This window comes from Balaenoptera physalus, assembly GCF_965194825.1.
Source record: "Balaenoptera physalus genome assembly, chromosome: 3".
Classification (NCBI taxonomy): domain Eukaryota; kingdom Metazoa; phylum Chordata; class Mammalia; order Artiodactyla; family Balaenopteridae; genus Balaenoptera; species Balaenoptera physalus.
In genome coordinates, this window is record NC_138890.1 from 60,964,616 (window position 1) to 60,983,792 (window position 19,177).

At 51.6% G+C, this 19,177-nt stretch overlaps 2 protein-coding genes across 7 annotated transcripts; one reads left to right on the forward strand and one right to left on the reverse strand.

Annotated features, from left to right (window-relative positions):
• The first annotated feature begins 1,354 nt into the window (after window positions 1-1,354).
• Window positions 1,355-12,896, forward strand: STING1 (stimulator of interferon response cGAMP interactor 1). Of its 6 annotated transcripts, XM_082454633.1 has the most exons (8): window positions 5,616-7,894; window positions 8,235-8,335; window positions 8,865-9,091; window positions 9,222-9,405; window positions 9,652-9,760; window positions 10,642-10,880; window positions 11,615-11,801; window positions 12,394-12,896. In XM_082454633.1, the coding sequence occupies exons 3-8, from the start codon at window positions 8,865-8,867 to the stop codon at window positions 12,582-12,584; spliced, it is 1,137 nt and encodes a 378-aa protein (XP_082310759.1). In that variant the 5' UTR covers window positions 5,616-7,894; window positions 8,235-8,335; the 3' UTR covers window positions 12,585-12,896. The 6 variants fall into 6 exon arrangements, with proteins under 6 accessions (XP_082310761.1, XP_082310758.1, XP_082310760.1 ...); XM_082454634.1 differs by having other exon boundaries at window positions 5,615-8,396; XM_082454631.1 differs by having other exon boundaries at window positions 5,616-8,335.
• A 125-nt stretch (window positions 12,897-13,021) lies between these two features.
• Window positions 13,022-19,177, reverse strand: SMIM33 (small integral membrane protein 33). Its single transcript, XM_082454673.1, has 2 exons — window positions 17,568-19,177; window positions 13,022-16,149 (listed from the first exon to the last, which is right to left on the reverse strand). The coding sequence occupies exons 1-2, from the start codon at window positions 17,574-17,576 to the stop codon at window positions 15,760-15,762; spliced, it is 399 nt and encodes a 132-aa protein (XP_082310799.1). The 5' UTR covers window positions 17,577-19,177; the 3' UTR covers window positions 13,022-15,759.

The window sequence follows — 19,177 nt, forward strand, 5'->3', positions numbered from 1 at the left end:
CCAACCCAGCCCATGGATCTCTATTCATAGCTTCATAGCTCCAGAGCCCAATTAAGCTTAGATGCAGGAGCAGCTTTTAATTAACTTTAGCCTTTTCCTACAATAGACCCTTCCCCCACCTCACAGGTGCCCCTAGGACACAGGACAGGCACAGAGGAGGAAGGCAAAAGAGAGAGCAGAGATTCTTCTCTCTGTACATCCCTGAGCAGGTGAATTGTCTGGCTCCCTCCTGGAGTCCAGGTTGGTCCACCTAGTTAGATCTCCAGGCCCACAGAGACAGCATCTCTTCTTCCTCTTCCTCTTTACTGTCTGTATGCGTTCATTCACCCATTCATCCATTTCTTCCTCAAAGGGCAGGGCCTCCTCTGTGCCAAGCATTGTACTAGGCCCTGGAATACAGCTATGAACCAGATGCACAGGACAGGCAGATGGTGGGGTTGCCTCTGTCCTAGTCCAACTGGCCACCAGGTGTCACCAGTGCCAGCCACACAGCCTCTCTCAGGTCTGAGAAGGAAAGTGGGGCTGGGATGGGGAAGTGTGAATGGGTGAACCCAACCAGCTCTGCTCAGCCAGCCTGAATCAGACGCAAGTTCCTCTAGTGGAAAAAATAATCTATCTCCTTGCCCCTCCCCGACCAGAAAGACACCCTCATGACTTCCTCAACAGCCCAGCTCACTTGGGATCTTGGGAACTCATACCCCTCTTCAGTCTGGAATTCTCTCTACAGCCCATCCCTCACAGAGAGCCCACCAGTTTCTTGTAAACCCCTTTGGTGACTGCAGCTCACTACCTCACAGGTGAGAGAGGCAGAGACCTGGGACCTTTACTGCAGTGCTTGCCCCTGGACAAACGTTTCCTCAAGCAACAGAATACAAAGAAACTATAAGGGACTAAAAATAACTGCATGCATGTCCAGCTGTGGCAAATTACGAACAAGATACAAAAAGACCAAAACCCAACTGCCATTTCTGAGGTACGGGGAGCAAAAGCAGGGTACTGCACATGATCCCTGCACACAGCACCACCAGGGGGTAGGCAGACCACCCAAGCCACCACTCTGGCCCGACCCACCAATTCGCCCATACCCGCACCCCAATTAAGGGACCAGCTGTCTCCCCACCTCCCACCTCCCCACTCGCTCCTCACCCCACCCCCACCTTGGGGAGCAAGCAAGGGAACCTGTTGCTTGTTTTCTTCCCTCTTGCTGCAGCACCAGTCCCAATAAAGCCTTGCTTGAATTTCTCGTCTGGCTTCTTATCAATTCCTATTGATTAAAGAGTCCAAGAACCTGGGTCAGTAACACAGGCAACCTATATTATTAGAAGACCCTTCCTGACTTAGAACCAAAATTTGACAATCACTTTGATCACCTTCTATAGGCAAAAAGAGGAGGGCTCTTCTGCCCCATACAGCACTTCAGGCATTTAAAGAGATTGTTCAGGTCTCCTGAGTTTGTTTGTTCATTATTCATGTCTGTATACAGAGCGTTTACTATGTGACAGGCCTCGGGGCCACAGCAGAGAACAAGCAAAGTTGAGGCCTGTCCTCCCATGGCTTGTAGTCTGTCCAAGAAACCAACAACCATACCAGCAGTAATGATAAAGTTTGCACAAGGCCAAATAGGAGAGATCTGGTCTGACATGGAGCAGGAGGCAAGGCCCTCAGCCAGCCTGGTGCCTAGGAAGACTTCCTGAGATCTCCCTGTGGTCAGACAAAGGGTGAGCAACTTCAATGCCATTCAATATCAAACTTTTTAAGAAAAACTGGGAGAATTTTGCTGGTACCCTGAGCTTAGAAAATGCAGCATCATGGTGGGGGGAGTGGTTGGTGGGGTGTTTGGGGGACAGAGGTGGGGACAGAAAAGCCATCTAGGCAGTGAGAGAGAGCATGGAGTATCTGGGGGGCTGACAAGGCCCAGTCTTGCTGGAGTACACAACTGAGGAAGGAGCTGTGAGGCAAGAGTCCCCAAAAGAAGGGAGAGACACCTTTAGGCCCTTCAATGGTTTCTGGACACCAGTATCCAATGCCCAGATCTGGTGTGATGTGGGGTCTGGGGAAACCATGAGGTCACCTTCCCTGATGCAGAAACACTACATTCCCATGAACACAGCCCAGGAAAGCAGCAGACTTTCAATGGGGACTCGCAGTGTAATTGTGGTCCTCTAAAGCCCTCAAGGGTTCTTCACTCAAGCTACTAAGAGGCCAGAGAGGTCCCATCTAGGGATCTCACAGCTGAGTTAACGAACCTCAGGCTGAACTGTATTTCCTCTGTTCTCTTGCTTATTTCCTTTTTTCTTAGTTTCATGAACAACATGTGTTCATTTTAATAAAATTTACAAATACGATAAACAAAATAAGAATCTAAAATTACCTTGTATTATTGTATTTATTTCTGTGTAACAAATTACCCCCAAATTTAGTAGCTTCAGACCACAAACATTTATTATCTCCCAGTTTCTCAGATTCAGGTGCTTTGGAGTAGCTTTAGGATTTGGCTCAGGATTTCTCACAAGACTGCAATCAGGATGTCCGCCAGAGCTGCAGTCATCTGAAGGTTTGACCAGGGTTGGGGGTTTTATTTCTAAGGTTACTGATTTGTACACCCAGCAAGATGTTGCTGGTTGTTGGTAGGAGGCCTTGTAGCTCACCACGTGGACCTCTCCATGGTTGCTTGAGTATCTTTTGACCCAGCTGCTGACTGTCCCCAGAGTGAATGATCCAAGAAAGAGAACAAGGAAGAAACCACAATGCCTTTTATGATCTAGTTAATCCTATACTTGGGAGGGGAATTAGGCTCCACCTCTTGAAGGAAGGAGTAAGAAAGAATTTGTGGATATCTTTTTAAACCTCCAGATACCCCACCCTTCCCAAATAACTACTATGAACATTTTACCAGAACTTTTCTCACTCAACTATATACATCAACCTTAAGAAATAAAAATGGTATCATAATGTACACACTGTGGTTAATTACTATTTTATATAATGTTTGAACAGGTGATAACTCACAGTATAAAAATTTAAAGGTACGATAGCACAAAAGCATATGCAGTTAAAAGTGAGTCTCCCTCTCTCACTTGCTTTCAGCCACTTAGCTCCCCTCCCTGAAATATGCCTTCACCTGTTTCTAGCATACCACAAACATATACATATCTACCCTTTTGTTTCCACACTCACTGTTCTGCAATTTACCCTTTGACCTCACTATATAGCTCTCAGATATTTCCATATCGGTACATAGAGAATTGCCTCATTTTTAAAAGAGCTGCAGAGTAGTTTACTGAATGGAGGCAGCCAAGTTTATTTAATATGGACTATTTTGTAACTAGTTCTGTGATTTTAAAATGTACTATAAATGTCTTTCAGCGTCAGTAAATCTAGTGCTACATTATAGTGTGTTGTGGCTGCTCACCATGTACTGTCATTATTTTAACTGATTCCCTGGGGCTGAAAATTTGAGTTGTTTCCTATTTTCTCATGGTGGCTTCCAAAACAAACAGCATACATCTAGTGAGCCTTTTGGTACTATCCATCAGAAGCCTGAAAAATAGGCATAATCTTTGATCCAGCAATCCCACTTCTAAGAATCTCTCCTAATAATCAGAGAAGTGCACAAAGATGCACCTTCTTATGTTTTGTTTGTTTGTTTGTTTTTAATTTATTCATTTATTCACTTATTTATTTTTGGCTGTGTTGGGTCTTCGTTTCTGTGTGAGGGCTTTCTCTAGTTGCGGCAAGCGGGGGCCACTCTTCATCGCGGTGCGCGGGCCTCTCACTGTTGCGGCCTCTCTTGCTGTGGAGCACAAGCTTCAGACGCGCAGGCTCAGTAGTTGTGGCACAGGGGCTTAGTTGCTCTGCGGCATGTGGGATCTTCCCTGACCAGGGCTTGAACCTGTGTCCCCTGCATTGGCAGGCGGATTCTTAACCACTGTGCTGCCAGGGAAGCCCAATAAAAACTACTGAATTGTACATTAAATAAGTGAGTTGTATGGTATGTGAATTATATCTCAATTAGGCTGTTACCAAAAACTAACAAAAAACAACAGTAGATCTCTCCACCCTGAGGAATACCCCCTTCCAGGAGGATGTAGGTCCATTATTTACTCCCTGAAGATACAGAAGCTCAGCCAGCTGTGCTTCCCCAACACCAATCATGCATCATCCAGTCCCCCTTTCTCTATCACATCTACCAGGATATTGTCTTGTCCTGGAAAGCCCATGACACACTAGGCAGCTCCATGATGGGGCAATAAAATTACAACAAGGAGGTGGCTGAGGTCAGACTCAGAGCCACCCATGGATGAGACATCAAGTCTCTGTGTCCGCCGGAGAGGTGACTTGAGCCCAGGGTAGAGGCCAAGATGACAGGGGCTGGCAACTCCAAGAGTGTGATTGTCAATGGTGATGATGATGATGGTGGTGGTGGTGATTAGAGTTAGCAATTACTGAGCACTTACAAGTCAGGCTTACAAACACATTATTTCTTTTCATTCTCATGACAATTTTATGAGAAAAAAGGTATTACCATCCTCACTTTAGGTATGAAGAAACTAACTCTCAAAGAAGTTAAATAACTGGGCCAAGGTCACACAGCAAGGAGAGGCAGAGGCAAGATCCCAGGTATACCATGGTCAGCTGATAATAAAATCCCCCCAATGTCCCTGCGCTAGCAGGATTCAGGAACATTTACACACAAATATCAGGGACTTTTAGCCATGAAAGGCATTGCATGGGCAAAAGAGTGGCTCCTTAGAAGCCAGAGGCCTCCTTATCCCACTCGTGCTCTGTCCCAGAACCGGTGTCCACTGAATGAGTGCTTAGTGTTTTCTTCTCTCCCAGGAACACTGATGACAAGTTTCAGAGAAGACACGTGGGAGCTGTAACTAGGCTGGAAATGGAAATGAAAACCATCCCAGACCAGCACTTCTGGGGTGTCTGGAGGGAAGACGCAACTACCAGGAAGTGAGGCGGGGAGGCCCCAGGAGTGAGCAGGCTGTGCAGCAGAGTGTTGGCACTCAGCAACACTGACCCGAGGGCAGCAGCCTGTGAGCTGGGCAGTCTGGAACTTAGACCTAACTTCCCTCTGTGGTCCTCGGCTTCCTCCTTGGGTGCCAGATGGCCAGTCTGGAAGGGCTTCAAGGTCCCTGGCCATCAGCACAGCTGATGAGGACAATCTCATCCGTGCAGTCATCGTGACACTCCCCATGCCCTGAGGCCCTGGCCACAGCCCACAGGGCTCCAACCAACTCTCCAGTACCCTTTCTTACATCACTGACCTTGTTATGGGTTGAATTGTGTCCCCCCAAAAAAGATATGCTGAAGTCCTAACTCCCTAGTACCTGGGAATGTGACCTTATTTGGAGACAGTGTCTTTGCAGGTGCAATTGAGTTAAGATGAGGTCATTAGGGTGGGCCCTAATCCAATGGGACAATGGCTGGTATCCTTATAAGAAGAGGAAATGCCATGTGAAGACAGAGACGCACAGGGAGAATATCACCCCGTGATGATGGAGGCAGAGGCTGAAGTGCTACAGCTGCAAACCAAGGAACACCTCGGGCTGCCAGAAAGTGAAAGAGGCAAGGAGAGGTCCTCCTCTAGAGGCATCAGAGGAAGCATGGCCCTACTAACACCATGATTTCAGACTTCTAGCCTCCAGAACTGTGTGAGAATAAATTTCTGTTGTATTACACCACCAAGTTTGTGGTACTTTGTTATAGCAGCCCTAAGAAAATAACGCAGACCCCCAACATGCTTACATGCTCCCGCCACACCAGCCATTTCTGTTTCTCCTCAGGCCAAACTCCTTCCCACCCCAGGGCCTTTATGTGTGCTGTTTTTTCTGAATGTTCTAGACTCTCACTCCTCCCCCACATCTCTCTCTTGGTCCTCCAAACTCAGCATAAATGGCACTCCTTCAGGGAAATCTGGACTTGGGATTTTCCAAGTTCCCCTCAGAGAAGCAACAGGAATGCATTCTTCAAAGCCCTCACCATATCTGCAGTGACTCGTTCTGACTTGCACAGTTATGCAAGGCCCATTGCCCCTGCCCAGCTATAGGTGTTGTGACGACAGGGTTCTGGCCTGACACGTTCACAAGCATGTCCCATGCCTAGCACATTCCCTGACACACACAGCAGGAAATCAGGACACACCCGTGTGGACTGCATGGTATGTGGAAACTCCTGGGCTGGTATTTGAGGGCCCAGACGTTGGGGCCTCGGCTGCCTCAGCAGCGTTCTCTCCAGTCAGACTTGGCCCCCAGCCCTCCACACTCCGGATGGCCTCCCTGCCTCCCTGGTCCCCATCATTCCTCACTCCCCCTCAGCCAGGCCACATCTTACTCTTCCTGAATGACCTGGCCCTCATGCCTCCTGCAAGGCTTTCCTCAGAGCAGGTTCAAACTCAGAAAAAAGAGCCCAGAGCAGCGGCAGGCAGCAAAGGGCAGTGAGGACAGAGGGGGGTGGAAGGAGGCCCCAGGACAATGTTGGGATTTTTTTCTCTTTACAGCATACTCCAAGCATCAAACAACTAATACATGTTCAATGTCAGGAAAAGAAACCTTAAAAAACATAATGAGCAAAAAGGGAAAATTATACTAAAAATCACTCACATTCCCGCCACACAGAGTAATCATTGTTAGCATTTTTTGTATATCATGTAGCCTTCCAGACCTTTTCTCGTGCAATGTGTATTTCTTAAAATGCAATTATACTGTTTTGTACTCTGCTTTTTTCCAATAAGAAACAATATACTAAACGTATTTAAGAGTCAACATACAAAATTACATCATCATTTTAGTGGCTACCTAACATTCTATTATAAGATGAACCACAATTTTGTTAATCAGTCCCCTATTGTTGGACATTTAGATAGTTTTTAGTTTTTCTCTGGTATAAACAACACTGGCACAAACATCTGAAAAACTGGCATCTTTGTGCCCTTGTCTGATTATTTCTTGATGAAGGATTCCCAGAAGTGAATTGCAAGGTCTACGATTCTATGTGTATTTTAAGGCTTCTGATGCATAGTGCAAATCTGGCCTATAAAATAGAGAACCATCCTCCAGGAGAAGGGGGCAGAGATGAAGCACAGGTTCAGGGGTGGAACAGTGGAGCTGACAGCAGTGGTAACACCCAGGGGAGGTGGTGCTGGCCGCTGGGCAGGATACTGGAGGCCCAAGGTTGCTTGGCACAGGGAGACTTTGGGACAGCTGTGGACTGCCCACTCTGGGAGGACTCTGCTCAGGCCTTTTCTTTGGCAACCTTGACTTTCTTTGGTTCTGAAGCACTGGAGCCCTTGCCCACTGCAGGGGGCCCCTGTGTGAGCCATTGTAGGGGAGAGAAAGTACAGCGACACCTTCCACCCCTTTCTGGGAAATCAAGGCACAGAACCAGCTGGGTTTTGGAGCCACCTACCTGGTTCACGTCCCCACTCCCTCCTTTACTAGCCAGGGGACGAGGGCAAGTTAATTCACCTCACTGAGCCTCAGATTGTCCATGAGGTTAGTACTATACCTTCCTGACAGGGTGGCTGAGGGGATTAAGTGAAACAATTTATGTAACGCTTGGCATAATGTCTGGAGCACGGTGAGCACTTTATTATTATTACTATTATTATTATTCACGCGACTGCCTTTTTGGCTGGAAGCACCAAGTTCTCTCTGAGAAGTCACAGGCGTTGCCGCTTCCTGTGGAGAGCCGAAACCCCGCTCTTCTGCAGGGCTTCTGCTCCCACTAAGCTTTTTACTAGAAGGCTGTTGTTACAGGAAATAACTCTTCATTTTCCCCGCCTCCGGCCTGATATCACAATCTTCAGAAAAAGAGGATCTGCATCTGGAAATTAGGATAAAACAAGCAGGCAGGGCAGCATGGTGTAGTGTGTGTGCTTGGCTGGGTGTGTGAAGTGCCTCGTGGGTGTTGGTAGAGTGGGCTTGACTGTGGGTGCTTGAGGGGCAGCCGGCGTTCAGGGCTGTGACTGCAGGGAGTTTGAGGGAGTTTCTGAATGCCCTCGGTCTCGGGGATGGGCAGTGGAACGGGGGCCTTCTCAAGCTTTCTCCCTCACCCCAATACTGGGACGTGGCTCACCGGGGCCTTGGTGGGAAGGCTCTTCCTCCCTCCTTGGGTGGCAGGAAATAACCTCCCCAGCGCAGCCCAGTGCAGCTGTGGTTTGGTGAGATGCCAGGGCTGGAGTGCTGTGGAGGAAGCTTCCATTGTTTTTAACCTTTCATTTTCAGGCGACACTCTGAGAGGCCGTCCTTGGTTGCTGGGAGCCCTTGTGCCGGGCCTTCTCTCCTTGTTGCCTTCCAGAAACAAGCTGCCGTCTGGGAGGCAGAAGGTAAGATCAGGAGCAGCCCGGCCAGAGTTCCAAGGCTGAGGCCCCTGCAGAAGCTGCAGAGGTGGGTGGCAACCTTCTGGCTGCCCTGCCCCTACCCTCTGAACTGTGGTTTTCAGCTTTGCTGACTAAGGTCCTCCTTGGGGTAGATTGTGGGGAGAGGGAAGCCCCGGTCCCCAGGGGTCCCCAGGTGGGTGGTACCTCACGGGACACTTTCAGGTCTAGGTCTGGGGTAGTCGCTGTCTTCTTTCTTTGCCACACCTGTGGTCTCACTGGGCTTGGGTGGGGTGTGTATGTGGGGCGCATGCATTTCTTTCTCCACCTGCTCTGTTTTCAACAAATCTCTCTTGGATCGGAGCTCTGGGATGCTGTATGCCCAGCCTGTCCCCTCGAGGTGTCTCCAAGAGCAGCCTCTGCGTATGGCTAGGCACCAGGGAAACATAGAGCTGGGGCAAGTGCCCAGCCAGAGCCTCAGTCCCGGAACAATAGGAGAGTGAGGGGAACACAACCATGGATTTCTTGATATCCACAGATGCCCCACTCCAGCCTGCATCCATCCATCCCACGGCCCAGGGGTCACAGGGCCCAGAAGGCAGCCTTGGTCCTGCTAGGTACCTGCCTGGCGGCCCTTTGGGGGCTGGGGGAGCTGCCAGACTACACTCTCCAGTGGCTGGTGCTCCACCTGGCCTCCCAGCAGATGGGACTGCTGATCAAGGGGGTCTGCAGTCTGGCCGAGGAGCTGTGCCACGTCCACTCCAGGTGACTCCCTGCAGTACCCATGGCGATTAGGCACCCAACATGTCTCACTCCCTTGACCCCCAGCCCTGCCCCTCCTTGAATCTCTCTGGCTGAGCTGGGCTGGGGTCTGGAGCTTGGCTGTCACTTGCAGGTACCAGGGCAACTACTGGAAGGCTGTGCGGGCCTGCCTGGGCTGCCCCATGCGCCGCTGGGCCCTGCTACTGCTGTCCTGCTATTTCTACTGCTCCCTCCCAAACGTGGCTGGCCTGCCCTTCACTTGGATGCTTGCTCTCCTGGGCCTCTCACAGGCACTTGACATCCTCCTGGGCCTCCAGGTACGACACAAAGAGAAGTGGAGGGTCTGCTCAAGAGGAGGTGTGGCAAATGTGACCTGCTCTGAGCTTAGTACTGGGAGTGGGACTAGTTTAGAGGCTGGTCCTTGGATGGAGCCTATAATGGTCTGGGTTCAGCAGTGGCAGAGAACGGAGCCAAATGGCAGCAGGTTGGGTAATCTTGGGGGGAGGAGGAGGGCTCTGGTTGTTCTTCTTGGAGGCCTCACAGCCCCACCCTGCTATCCACAGGGCCTGGCCCCAGCAGAGGTCTCTGCCATCTGTGAAAAAAGGAACTTCAATGTGGCTCATGGGCTGGCCTGGTCATATTATATTGGGTACCTGCGGCTGATCCTGCCAGGTGGGCCATCCTCTCTGCCCCCATTTCCAGATCTACAGGACAGACAGTAAGACACACAACCTTGTGTTTCCAGAACTCAATATATTTTCAAAGCATTTTCATGTCTAACAAACCATTTGATTCCCAAAGCAATCTTGTAGGCATGAAGGCTGTTATTATTATGCCTGGTTGACAGGAAGAAATTTGGAGCTTAGATCCATTAAGCGACTTGTCCCAAATCACCCATGAATTCTTTCAATAAATTTTTGCCGCATGCTGTATGCCCTTCATGCGCACTTTCTCTTTTAATTCACACCCTGTGAGGAAGGGATAATCATCACCCCTGTTTTCACAGCTATTCTGAGAGATAAAGTGACTTGTCCAAAGTCACACAGCTTAGTTAGAGGAGGAGACAGGATTGGAACCCAGGCCTGTCCAGAGCCTGGACCCTTGACTACCCCACTGGGAGCCCATGGGTCGTGTCTCATTCCTCTGACTTGCTGGTTAAGGCCATGGTTCTGCCCTGTCTCATGGCTGCCTTCCCTTGACACCAGGGCTTCCTCTAGAGGCCTGGCTCAGTGCATGTGGGGCTGCTGGCATGTCACCTCCCAGGACTCTGCCTGCCTCTCAGAGCCCTGAAAGCTGTGGTGGGAAGGAGTGGGGCTGACAGAAATCTGGACAAAGGTCAAGTACGGGAGAGAAAGGGGTGGTGGGAGTAGGTGGAGGGGCGGGGAGGATGCTCACATGCTCTTCCCCTCCTGGCCTCCCAGGCAATGTGAGTGGACTGGCCCCTCGGTTCTCTTGCACCCACACATTGAGGGGAACAATGATGTGGGTCTCTGTCCTGAGCTGGGTGGGAGACACAGTTGGTGGAAATGACTTCTTGGGCCTCTCCACCCCAGGGCTCCAGGCCAGGATCCAAATTTACAATCAGTTCCACAATAATGTGCTACGGGGCGCAGGAAGCCACCGGCTGCACATCCTCTTCCCGTTGGACTGTGGGGTGCCTGACGACCTGAGCATGGCTGACCCTAACATTCGCTTCCTACACAAGCTGCCCGAGCAAAGTGCTGACCGTGCTGGCATCAAGGACCGGGTTTACACCAACAGCATCTATGAGCTTCTGGAGAATGGGCAGCCGGTGAGTGTGCAGGGAAGTGGGAATGCTGGGGAGGGGTCAGGCCTAGGGACCCAGAACTCTGGGCCCTGGCCAAGCCCTGATAAAAATTCATTGCCCTTCTCTGAGGCTCAGTTTCTCCAATTGGTCCCAGGGCTGGGCAAAATTGAGCTCTGAATGACGATACTGACAAGTAACATTAATTGAGCACTTACTGCATGCCAGATGCTATTCCAGGTGCTTCATCTGACTACCTCACTGCATCCTCACTACCACCCTGTGGGGTAGGGACTGTTATAGCCCCTACTTTACAGAAGAGGAAACCGAGACTCAGAGAACCAGGGAGAAAGTGGACAATTTCACCCTGAGTATACCACGCTCTTGACCATAAAGCTGCCCTAGATGAAGGCCATGAGAATGTCTGAAGGATTTCACGTGGGTTATGGGGAACCCAGCCAAGGCTGAACCCCAGAGCCCCATCCCCAGACTTGACTTCCAGCTGGAGCAGTTGACAGCCTAGCTCAGTGGGCCTTGCCCTGAGAATCTTAGGAGGAGGATCTGGGAAGGGTAAATTTAATGCAGCCCTGGCCCTGATTTAGGAGTGGAGTGTCAGAGGCAAAGGCCAACCAGACAGTATAGACCCCATGAGGTGGCCACCTCCCCTGACTCCATCCCTACAGATTAAGCAGTGACACTGGGGTCCAGTGTCTGTCTGCCTGGCCCCTGGTTGAGTCTGGGCTTCCTTTTACCTCCTCCAGGCAGGCATCTGTATCCTGGAATATGCCACCCCCTTGCAGACCCTGTTTGCCATGTCACAGGATGGCCAAGCTGGCTTTAGCCGGGAGGACCGGCTTGAGCAGGCCAAACTCTTCTGCCGGACACTTGAAGACATCCTGGCAGCTGCCCCTGAGTCTCAGAACAACTGCCACCTCATTGTCTACCAGGGTGAGGGGTTGATAGGCTTAAGGGCAGGAAAAGCTGGGGGCCCCAGGGGTCTCCCAGGGGGTCAGCAGGAGATATGGCAGCACCGTGCCCGGGTCTTCCCAAGTGGTCAGGGCATTCAAGCCCTGCCCCTTCCTCCCCTGGGAGAGGTCCCATCTCCCCACCGTGGGATACCTGATTGCTTTCTGAGGCCTTTGGCTATGGGTCCCGGGTGGAGTGTGAAGAGGTGGGCTCTAGGGGCCTCTCACTTCATCTAGGGTTGCTAGAAGAAGCAGATAGCCGCAGGCCAGGAGCCAAGAGTCCAGGGCTGCAGCCTCAGCCATGCCACTCCCTTGCTCTGTGACCTTAGGCAGGTATCTGCCCCTCTCTGAGTATCATCTCTAAAAGAAAGAGGGTGGAATTCTCTTGTCTCTAAAACCACTGCTAGCTCTAGGATTTCATGAAACCCTAGCTCCAGTGGCTAGGAGTGGGGACGAGATGCAGGGAGGTGGGGGAGAGGGAGGGTTGGAGGATCTACCCAGCAAGTCCTCTGGGTGTGCTAGAGTGGGAATGTGTGAGGCCCTCACCCCACTCCCCACCCCCACCCTTGTTCCAGAACCCGCAGAGGGAAGCAGCTTCTCCTTGTCACAAGAGATTCTCCAGCACCTTCGGCAGGAGGAAAGGGAGGTTACCATGGGCACCGTGGGGACCTCGGTGATGCCCGTTTCCTCCACACTGTCCCAAGAGCCTGAGCTCCTCATCAGTGGCATGGAACAGCCTCTCCCGCTCCGCTCGGATGTCTTCTGAGGCCCAGGGTCACCTTCCCTGAGCCCCTGGCCATCCCCAAGACTCTGGATTGGAGGATTTCTTTCTTCAGCAGCTAGAGGCCTAGCAGAGCCATTTCCTTCCATAGGGGGCCTCTCAGAGAAGGTCCTTGCACTTGACATCTCAAGATGAATCCTATGACCTTGGGCAAGTTGTTTCACCTCTCTGAGCCTCAGTGTCCTCATCTGTGAAATGGGATTATAATCATTGCCCTACCTACCTCACAGGGTAGTTTTTGTGAGGACTATGGCTGTATGGGTTTTTTGTAAACTCTAAATGCCAGGTAAACTTAAAGGATCTTCCAGGTGTCTTCCATTGGACCCTCAGACCTACTCTCTACCTCTCCTCTGTCCTGGGATGACTTCAACAGGCTCCCTTGCCCTCTGGATTCTGGTCACATTCAGTCAATGGGAAGCCCCAGTGGGAGAAGGAGGGGAAGGGAAGGGTGAGCCTGGGGTATCTATTCCCCCAGGTCCCTCCCTGCAGTATCAAGGTCACTGTGGGCTCTCTCTAGACCTAAAGGACCCTTTCAGTAACCCTGTCTATCTCCAGGTCTCATTAACTTCCTCCTCCTCATGCCCCTTCAGTCCTGGCAGTGGTATTGGAGCCTCACTGATGCTCAGTCTGGAGCACTCACTCTCACTTGTAGTTTCCTTACACCTGCCCTTTCTAAATAGTCCCCTTTTTATTTTTTATTTTTAAATTTTTTTGGCCACACCATGCAGCGTTTGGGATCTTAGTTCCCTGACCAGGGATTGAACCCGCACCCCCTGCAGTGGAAGCTTGGATTCTTAACCACTGAACCACCAGGGAAGTCCCTAAGTAGTCCCCTTTTTAAACGTTCCTCAGATTATTTGAGTATGCCATCTTTTTCTGGCCAGACTCTGACTGACACAGGCAGTTGGCCATTATTATCTGCAATGTCCAAATCTGCTTGCACAGACACATTTCCTTACAACCCCCCTCATTCTAGTACAGGGCCATGGGGTGGTAGCTATCATTTCAGTGTAGACAGAGCCCACCAGTTGGGCTGAGGGCATAGAGCTGGGCAGCACCCCCGCTCCACCTGTCCTTTCAGTGCCCTTGTCTCCAGTGGGAGGCTTGGGGGACAGGGAGGGGCCTGAGCCAGCACACAGATGCCATGAGGGTTACACACATGTGTCCTGGGCAAGGGGCTGCTCAAAGAAGCAGGGGTCACTGAATAAATGTCTCCGGATGAGAGTCCCCTGGATAACGGGGGGAAGAGGGTTTGTGTGAGGTGATGGGATATACGCTGGGGACCTTGGCAGTGGCAGCTGGCCACCTGCCATACTTTGTGCCGTCACTGTTAGACCTGAGCCATTGCAACGACACCGTGGTGGCAAAATTGCCCCCATCTGGGAGGCCGGACAGCCCATTTCTGCCACTTCCATCCATTCCGCCCAAGACTTATTCCCTCCCTCCCACCTTTGTTTTTATCACAAATGCTCAATACGAATTTCTGAGTACAGTATTACTGTGGAGAAAAACTCCACACACAGACACACATCAGCCAGAAGCAACCCACTGCTCCCAAGGATGACAGAGAGTAAAGAGAGAGCCAAGGGAGTGAAGGGGGAGACAGTCTCCTCTCCTCCCCCACTGTGCCAGCCATTCTGCCCCTGAGGATCCCCCAGCTTCACAGCAGTCATTCCAACACCTAAAAACCAGCCCAGAATTAAGGGTATCCCCAACATAACCTTTCCCTATGCATCCGGCCCCCAACATGGTGCTCAGACTATGGTGTCTGACGGCCCCAGGTTCAAATCCTGATTCCACCACTTGGTACTTGTGTCCTCCTGGGTGTCTTGATATCCCCAACTGTAAATGGGGATAACAGTGGCTCCTCCTCCCAGGGCTGTTATGAGGAGTAAACAATATAATATCTGTAGGTCCATGGATGAGCCTGTAGCCCAGCACATAGTGGGCCCACAAGAAGGAGCAGCTATTAACATTAGAGCTGCCTCTTACCAGTCTCAGTGGAGGCAAGCCAGTCCTCTGCACACATTACAATCCCCGTGTCTGTTCCTCTTCATCTTCTGTTATTTCTCAGAGTCCTTGACTGTACTGGGGTCTCACCGAGGACAGTGCCCAGGGTTGACTTGTTGCCCTGAGGTGTCCCCCAGAGTAAAGCACCCAGAAGTTCCTCCATAAATGTCTGTCTGCATGTTCTTGACTGCACATAAGTGAGGCTCAAAGGTGTCAGGGAAAGGGGTACCTTTCCAGAGAGCCACTGGGAGGCTCTGTTCTGCCTTCCTGGCCTCCTGCATCTTCCCAGCCTCCATGTCCCGCCCCCTGCAGGGATCCCCACCCCTTCCTCTCCCCAGACAACCTCCATGGAGCTCCTTTTCCTTTCCTGTTTTCCCACCAGCTGGAAGATTCTGGATCTGGGAAATGTCCTGGGGTAAATGCTAGGCTAGGTCTAACAGGCCAATGTGCACAGAAAGTGGGAGGTATTGAGAGCCCCCCCAGTTTCCTCTATCCCATCCTGGGAAGGCAAGATAGAGTCTTGCTCCAAGATAGTGGGGGCAATTCAAAGACAATTTGGGGAGCTATGATTGGTGCTTGGGGCTTTTAAGGGCCTTGGAAGTTGTTGGCAAGACCTGGGCCCTGACAGCCAAAGGTAAAGGGTAACAGATTTTCCTTCCTTTCCTGAGTCTCAGAGAAGGCAGACCCCTGGGTTCTTTGCCTTGGCTCTCCCTGGCTGGCCCTCACAGGCTGTGGGGACGGGTCCTCTACCAGGAGCCTCTGACATCCCTGCACAGGGGTGGGGTGGGTGGTGGAATCTTCCAAGCTAGACTCACTTTGACACCAAAAGGGGAGGAGATGAGGAGTGGAGGAGGGAGTAGGAACTCAGAGAGGGAGGTTCAGTGGTCTGGTGGTCCCTGAAGAGGAGGGGGTAAGTTTGTAAGGGCAACTTGGACCCTGGGAATGCTCACAGCAGCATTCAAGCTTCTTTTATTTTTTGGTCCACAACAGGGCTTTCTGTATAAATACTCTGCTGAGAGGGCAGCTCCAGCTAAGTCCATGTGTGCCCTTCCGAAGCTCTGATGCCCAGGCCCCAATTTGCTTTTGCCCTAATTCTCTGTCCAGTTTCTTGTTCTGAGCCAGGTCAGGCCAACTTTCCAAAGTCTCCCTCCTACAGAAATGTGACTTCATCAATGCTGAACCTGGGCCCATCTGGCACAGGGCAGGAGTCAGAGCCAGGAGGTTCCTGCTGGGCATCTTCGTGACTGTCCTGACGGCCCAGCACTCGCCAGCGGGTGAGAGAGATGCCTCCCTCTGGCTTTGGGGATGGTGGCTCTGTGGCGAGAGTGGCATGGCCCTTGTGTAGCCTTGGCCCAAAGTGGACGGCCACCACGATGCAGACTGCCAGCAAGACAAAGGCAGTGACAATGACAGTTAGCAGGGGCAGCCCGACCCCTTGAGGTGGTTCCCAGGTCCCGCCCAGCACCTCCGGAAGCTGCCTCTGGGGCACCTGCCCCGCTGAGCCGTTCACAGCTGCAGAAAGCCAGGGATGGTGGCCAGCCTGGGAGGGAAGCAGCAGATGGAGAGGGTGACATGGGCACATACACACAGAAAAAGACCAAAATAGAGAGAGATAGACACCCAAAGGGAACTGAGAGAGAGAGAGAGAGACAAAGAAAGACAGAGAGACAGTAAAGACAGAGAGAGAAGAGAGAGACAGAGAATCACAGAGATAAACACACATAACAATAGAGAAAATGAAAGAAAAAGACAGAGGGCGATACAGAGAGAATGAGAAAGATACAACGAGAGAGACAGAAAGAAAAAGAGAGAGATAAAGAGACAGAAGTGAAGATAGATGCAGAGAGACAGAGACAGAGGGGGAAAAAAAACAGAGATAAGGCAACAAGGTCATTCGGAAAGGGACAAAGAGAGGGGCTTTATTACAGCCTGGCATATAAAGTTTGCCTCCTCCCCCCTCACCCACAACCCCCTGCCAAGTCCCCTCCCACTGCTCTCTCTTCCCAGGTCTTCAGCAAAATTCCTAAATAGATCCTATGTCCTGGGTCAGGAATCTTAGCACACTATGGGCTGCTGTCCCATGCCCTGGCCAGGGGGGCAGTGAACAGCTATTCCTTAAAGTCCCAGGAAAAAGGAGTCATTGTGTCCAGCATCTTACGTTCCCACTACTCTCCACACACACAGTAGGAAGAGGGGTGTACCCCGGGGAGAGGGAGAGAGGAAGAGGAGGCATGAACCCCAGAGACTTGGAGTGAGGCAAGAGCTATACCCCAAAACACCCCGCTCAGAATCAGGTTCAGGGTCCTGGAGGGGAGGGAATGGCCAGTGTTGATTCCTGGCTTTGTCCAAGATGGACTGAGGAGACCCCACGCCAACCTCTGTTCTCTTTCAGGGTCTTCTACCAAAAGCTGGGGGTCATGATCCCTACCTCTGTCTGTCTCTATCCTGCTAAGTATTGAGAGGGGGCTGGGGGGATTATCATCAAGGTAGCAAACCTCCAAATTGTAAGCCCCAGAGCTGGCGAAGTTATCACAGGCTCAAGAAACTATCTCCTTAGTCTTCTCTTCCCCAGCTGGACCTTGAGGAGCAGACTCTTGAGGTGGAGCCCCTCCCCTAACCCTGAACCCTCAGCCTGGCTATCCCCATGGCTAGGCACCTGGGGTCCAGGAAGGGCTGGCCAGGACAAACCCACTCCCTTTAGTTCCTGAGTCACACTGTCCACCCCATCCCTCCCCAATACCTGTCCCTTGGCATCTGGAAAGCTCAATACCTACCTCCCCACCCTGCTTGAAAGTCAGAGCTCTCTGGGGCCCAGGCCACAGAGCTCCCAGGTCAGGGGGTGGGGAAGCAGCTCCGGATGTACGGGGGGGAAAAAGGGAAGCACAGGCTGGTGAAAGGCTTGGGGCCCCTGGGGGGAGTCTCACCAGCCTGGCGGGAGGGGGTGAGCTGAGAATCTACCTGATGCATTGTCCCGCTGTGCAAGGCTCCCTCGGGACTGGCGGCCAGCTGGGCAAAGGAGAGCCTGCCTCCCCAGCTCGGTCCCTACCCGGAGCTGCCACGTCTATGGGGCTTACGGGGCACACACCCTCTGCACACGCAGCCTCAACACTCTCTCCTGCGCTTTTACTTCCTCAAACATCTGGACTACCCTGAGCCCAGCCCTCAACTCTGAGAGTGCTTTGATCTTACTCCTTGGCACCTCCTTTCATGCCCCCTACCAGCTTCAGGAGCCTAGGTCTGCCTGCCTGTCCCTCCTCCACAAGATCCCAGGCACTTGACCAGCGCCTTAATCCTGCCCCGCCCCCCACCAGGACTTGCCTGCTCTCTATCCCAACTGATTCCTTGAAGTCATTATCTTTGATTTTTTTTAAAAAAGCGATTTCTCAAACACACTGGAAAGTGCAGACTATAATATACTAAATCTCTCTGGCCCAACCACTAGTTCTGTTCATCTCAATAGTCTGTCACATTGATTTCAAAAAATTTTAAGGACTAAAACATTACAAATAAAATAGAAGCCCCACTCCCTGACCTCTCCCCTCCTTCTCACCGTAGGGATAAACATCTTGTTGAATTTGACATTTATCATTCCCATGCAAGGCATTCTTTTCTTTTTGGGTTTTTTCTTCTTTGACTTTCACAAATATGAATTCTGGTATGTCTCTTTGCACTTGTCTATAACTTCATTTGTGAATGTGTGTGCTTTAATGCATCCAAGTCACAAAAAGTGCCCACCACTCTCCTCTCCCTGGAGACAGTTTATAAAGGATAATTTTTGGTTCCCAACTAACTCCATGGGACCAGCCATCCCTCAATCTGTCCCTCGCTGTGCATGCACCACCCTCTATTCCAGTCTGGAGACCAAGAGACGCCCCAGGAACTCCCCTCACCCAGTGATTTGATCCCAGGAAGTAAGATGTAGCCTCCTGATTCCTTGTCTCTCAGCCCAGCTGCTACACACCCTAACGTTTAGGGACCCCACTCAGACCTCCAAGCTCGCTTAAGCTGCTGGTCATTGGGCTGCTGACTTGGCCGGCAGAGCGAGTGCAACTGACTGGCTGGATGCTAAGGACAGGGTGCTGCTGGAGCACAGGGAACACCTGACCCCAACGTGAGGGGAGGGCTGAGGGAGGGATGCTTAGAACGTGGTCCTCTTGTTTTTCTATTCAGAATAACAGTAATGTTTGTAAGGTCTCCCTGAAAGATGTAGGGAGTCCCATCTGCATCCAGAGCCCTGAGGAGGGAGAGGCATGTAGAGGTTCAGTCTACAGAGGGTGGGCGGCCGGTGGGCCGAGCTATAGGGCTCAGTGAAACAGAGTTACACTCCAAGAAAGCCTCCAGGTGGTGTACGGAGGGACCGATGGATCCCCACGGAGGGGAAGAGAGGGGGCACGGGGCCAGGTTGCCCTCGCTGGCTTTTGGGCACAGGTCCTGGAGGAGACCACGGTGGCCCTAGCTCAGGCCACGAGGAGCCCGGGCGCAGGCGCGGCTGTTTCAGCCTTACATCCTCAACTGGGCTGCCGGGCTGAGCAGGGCCCCTGGAGCCAGTTCCAATCTGTTTCCTTCTA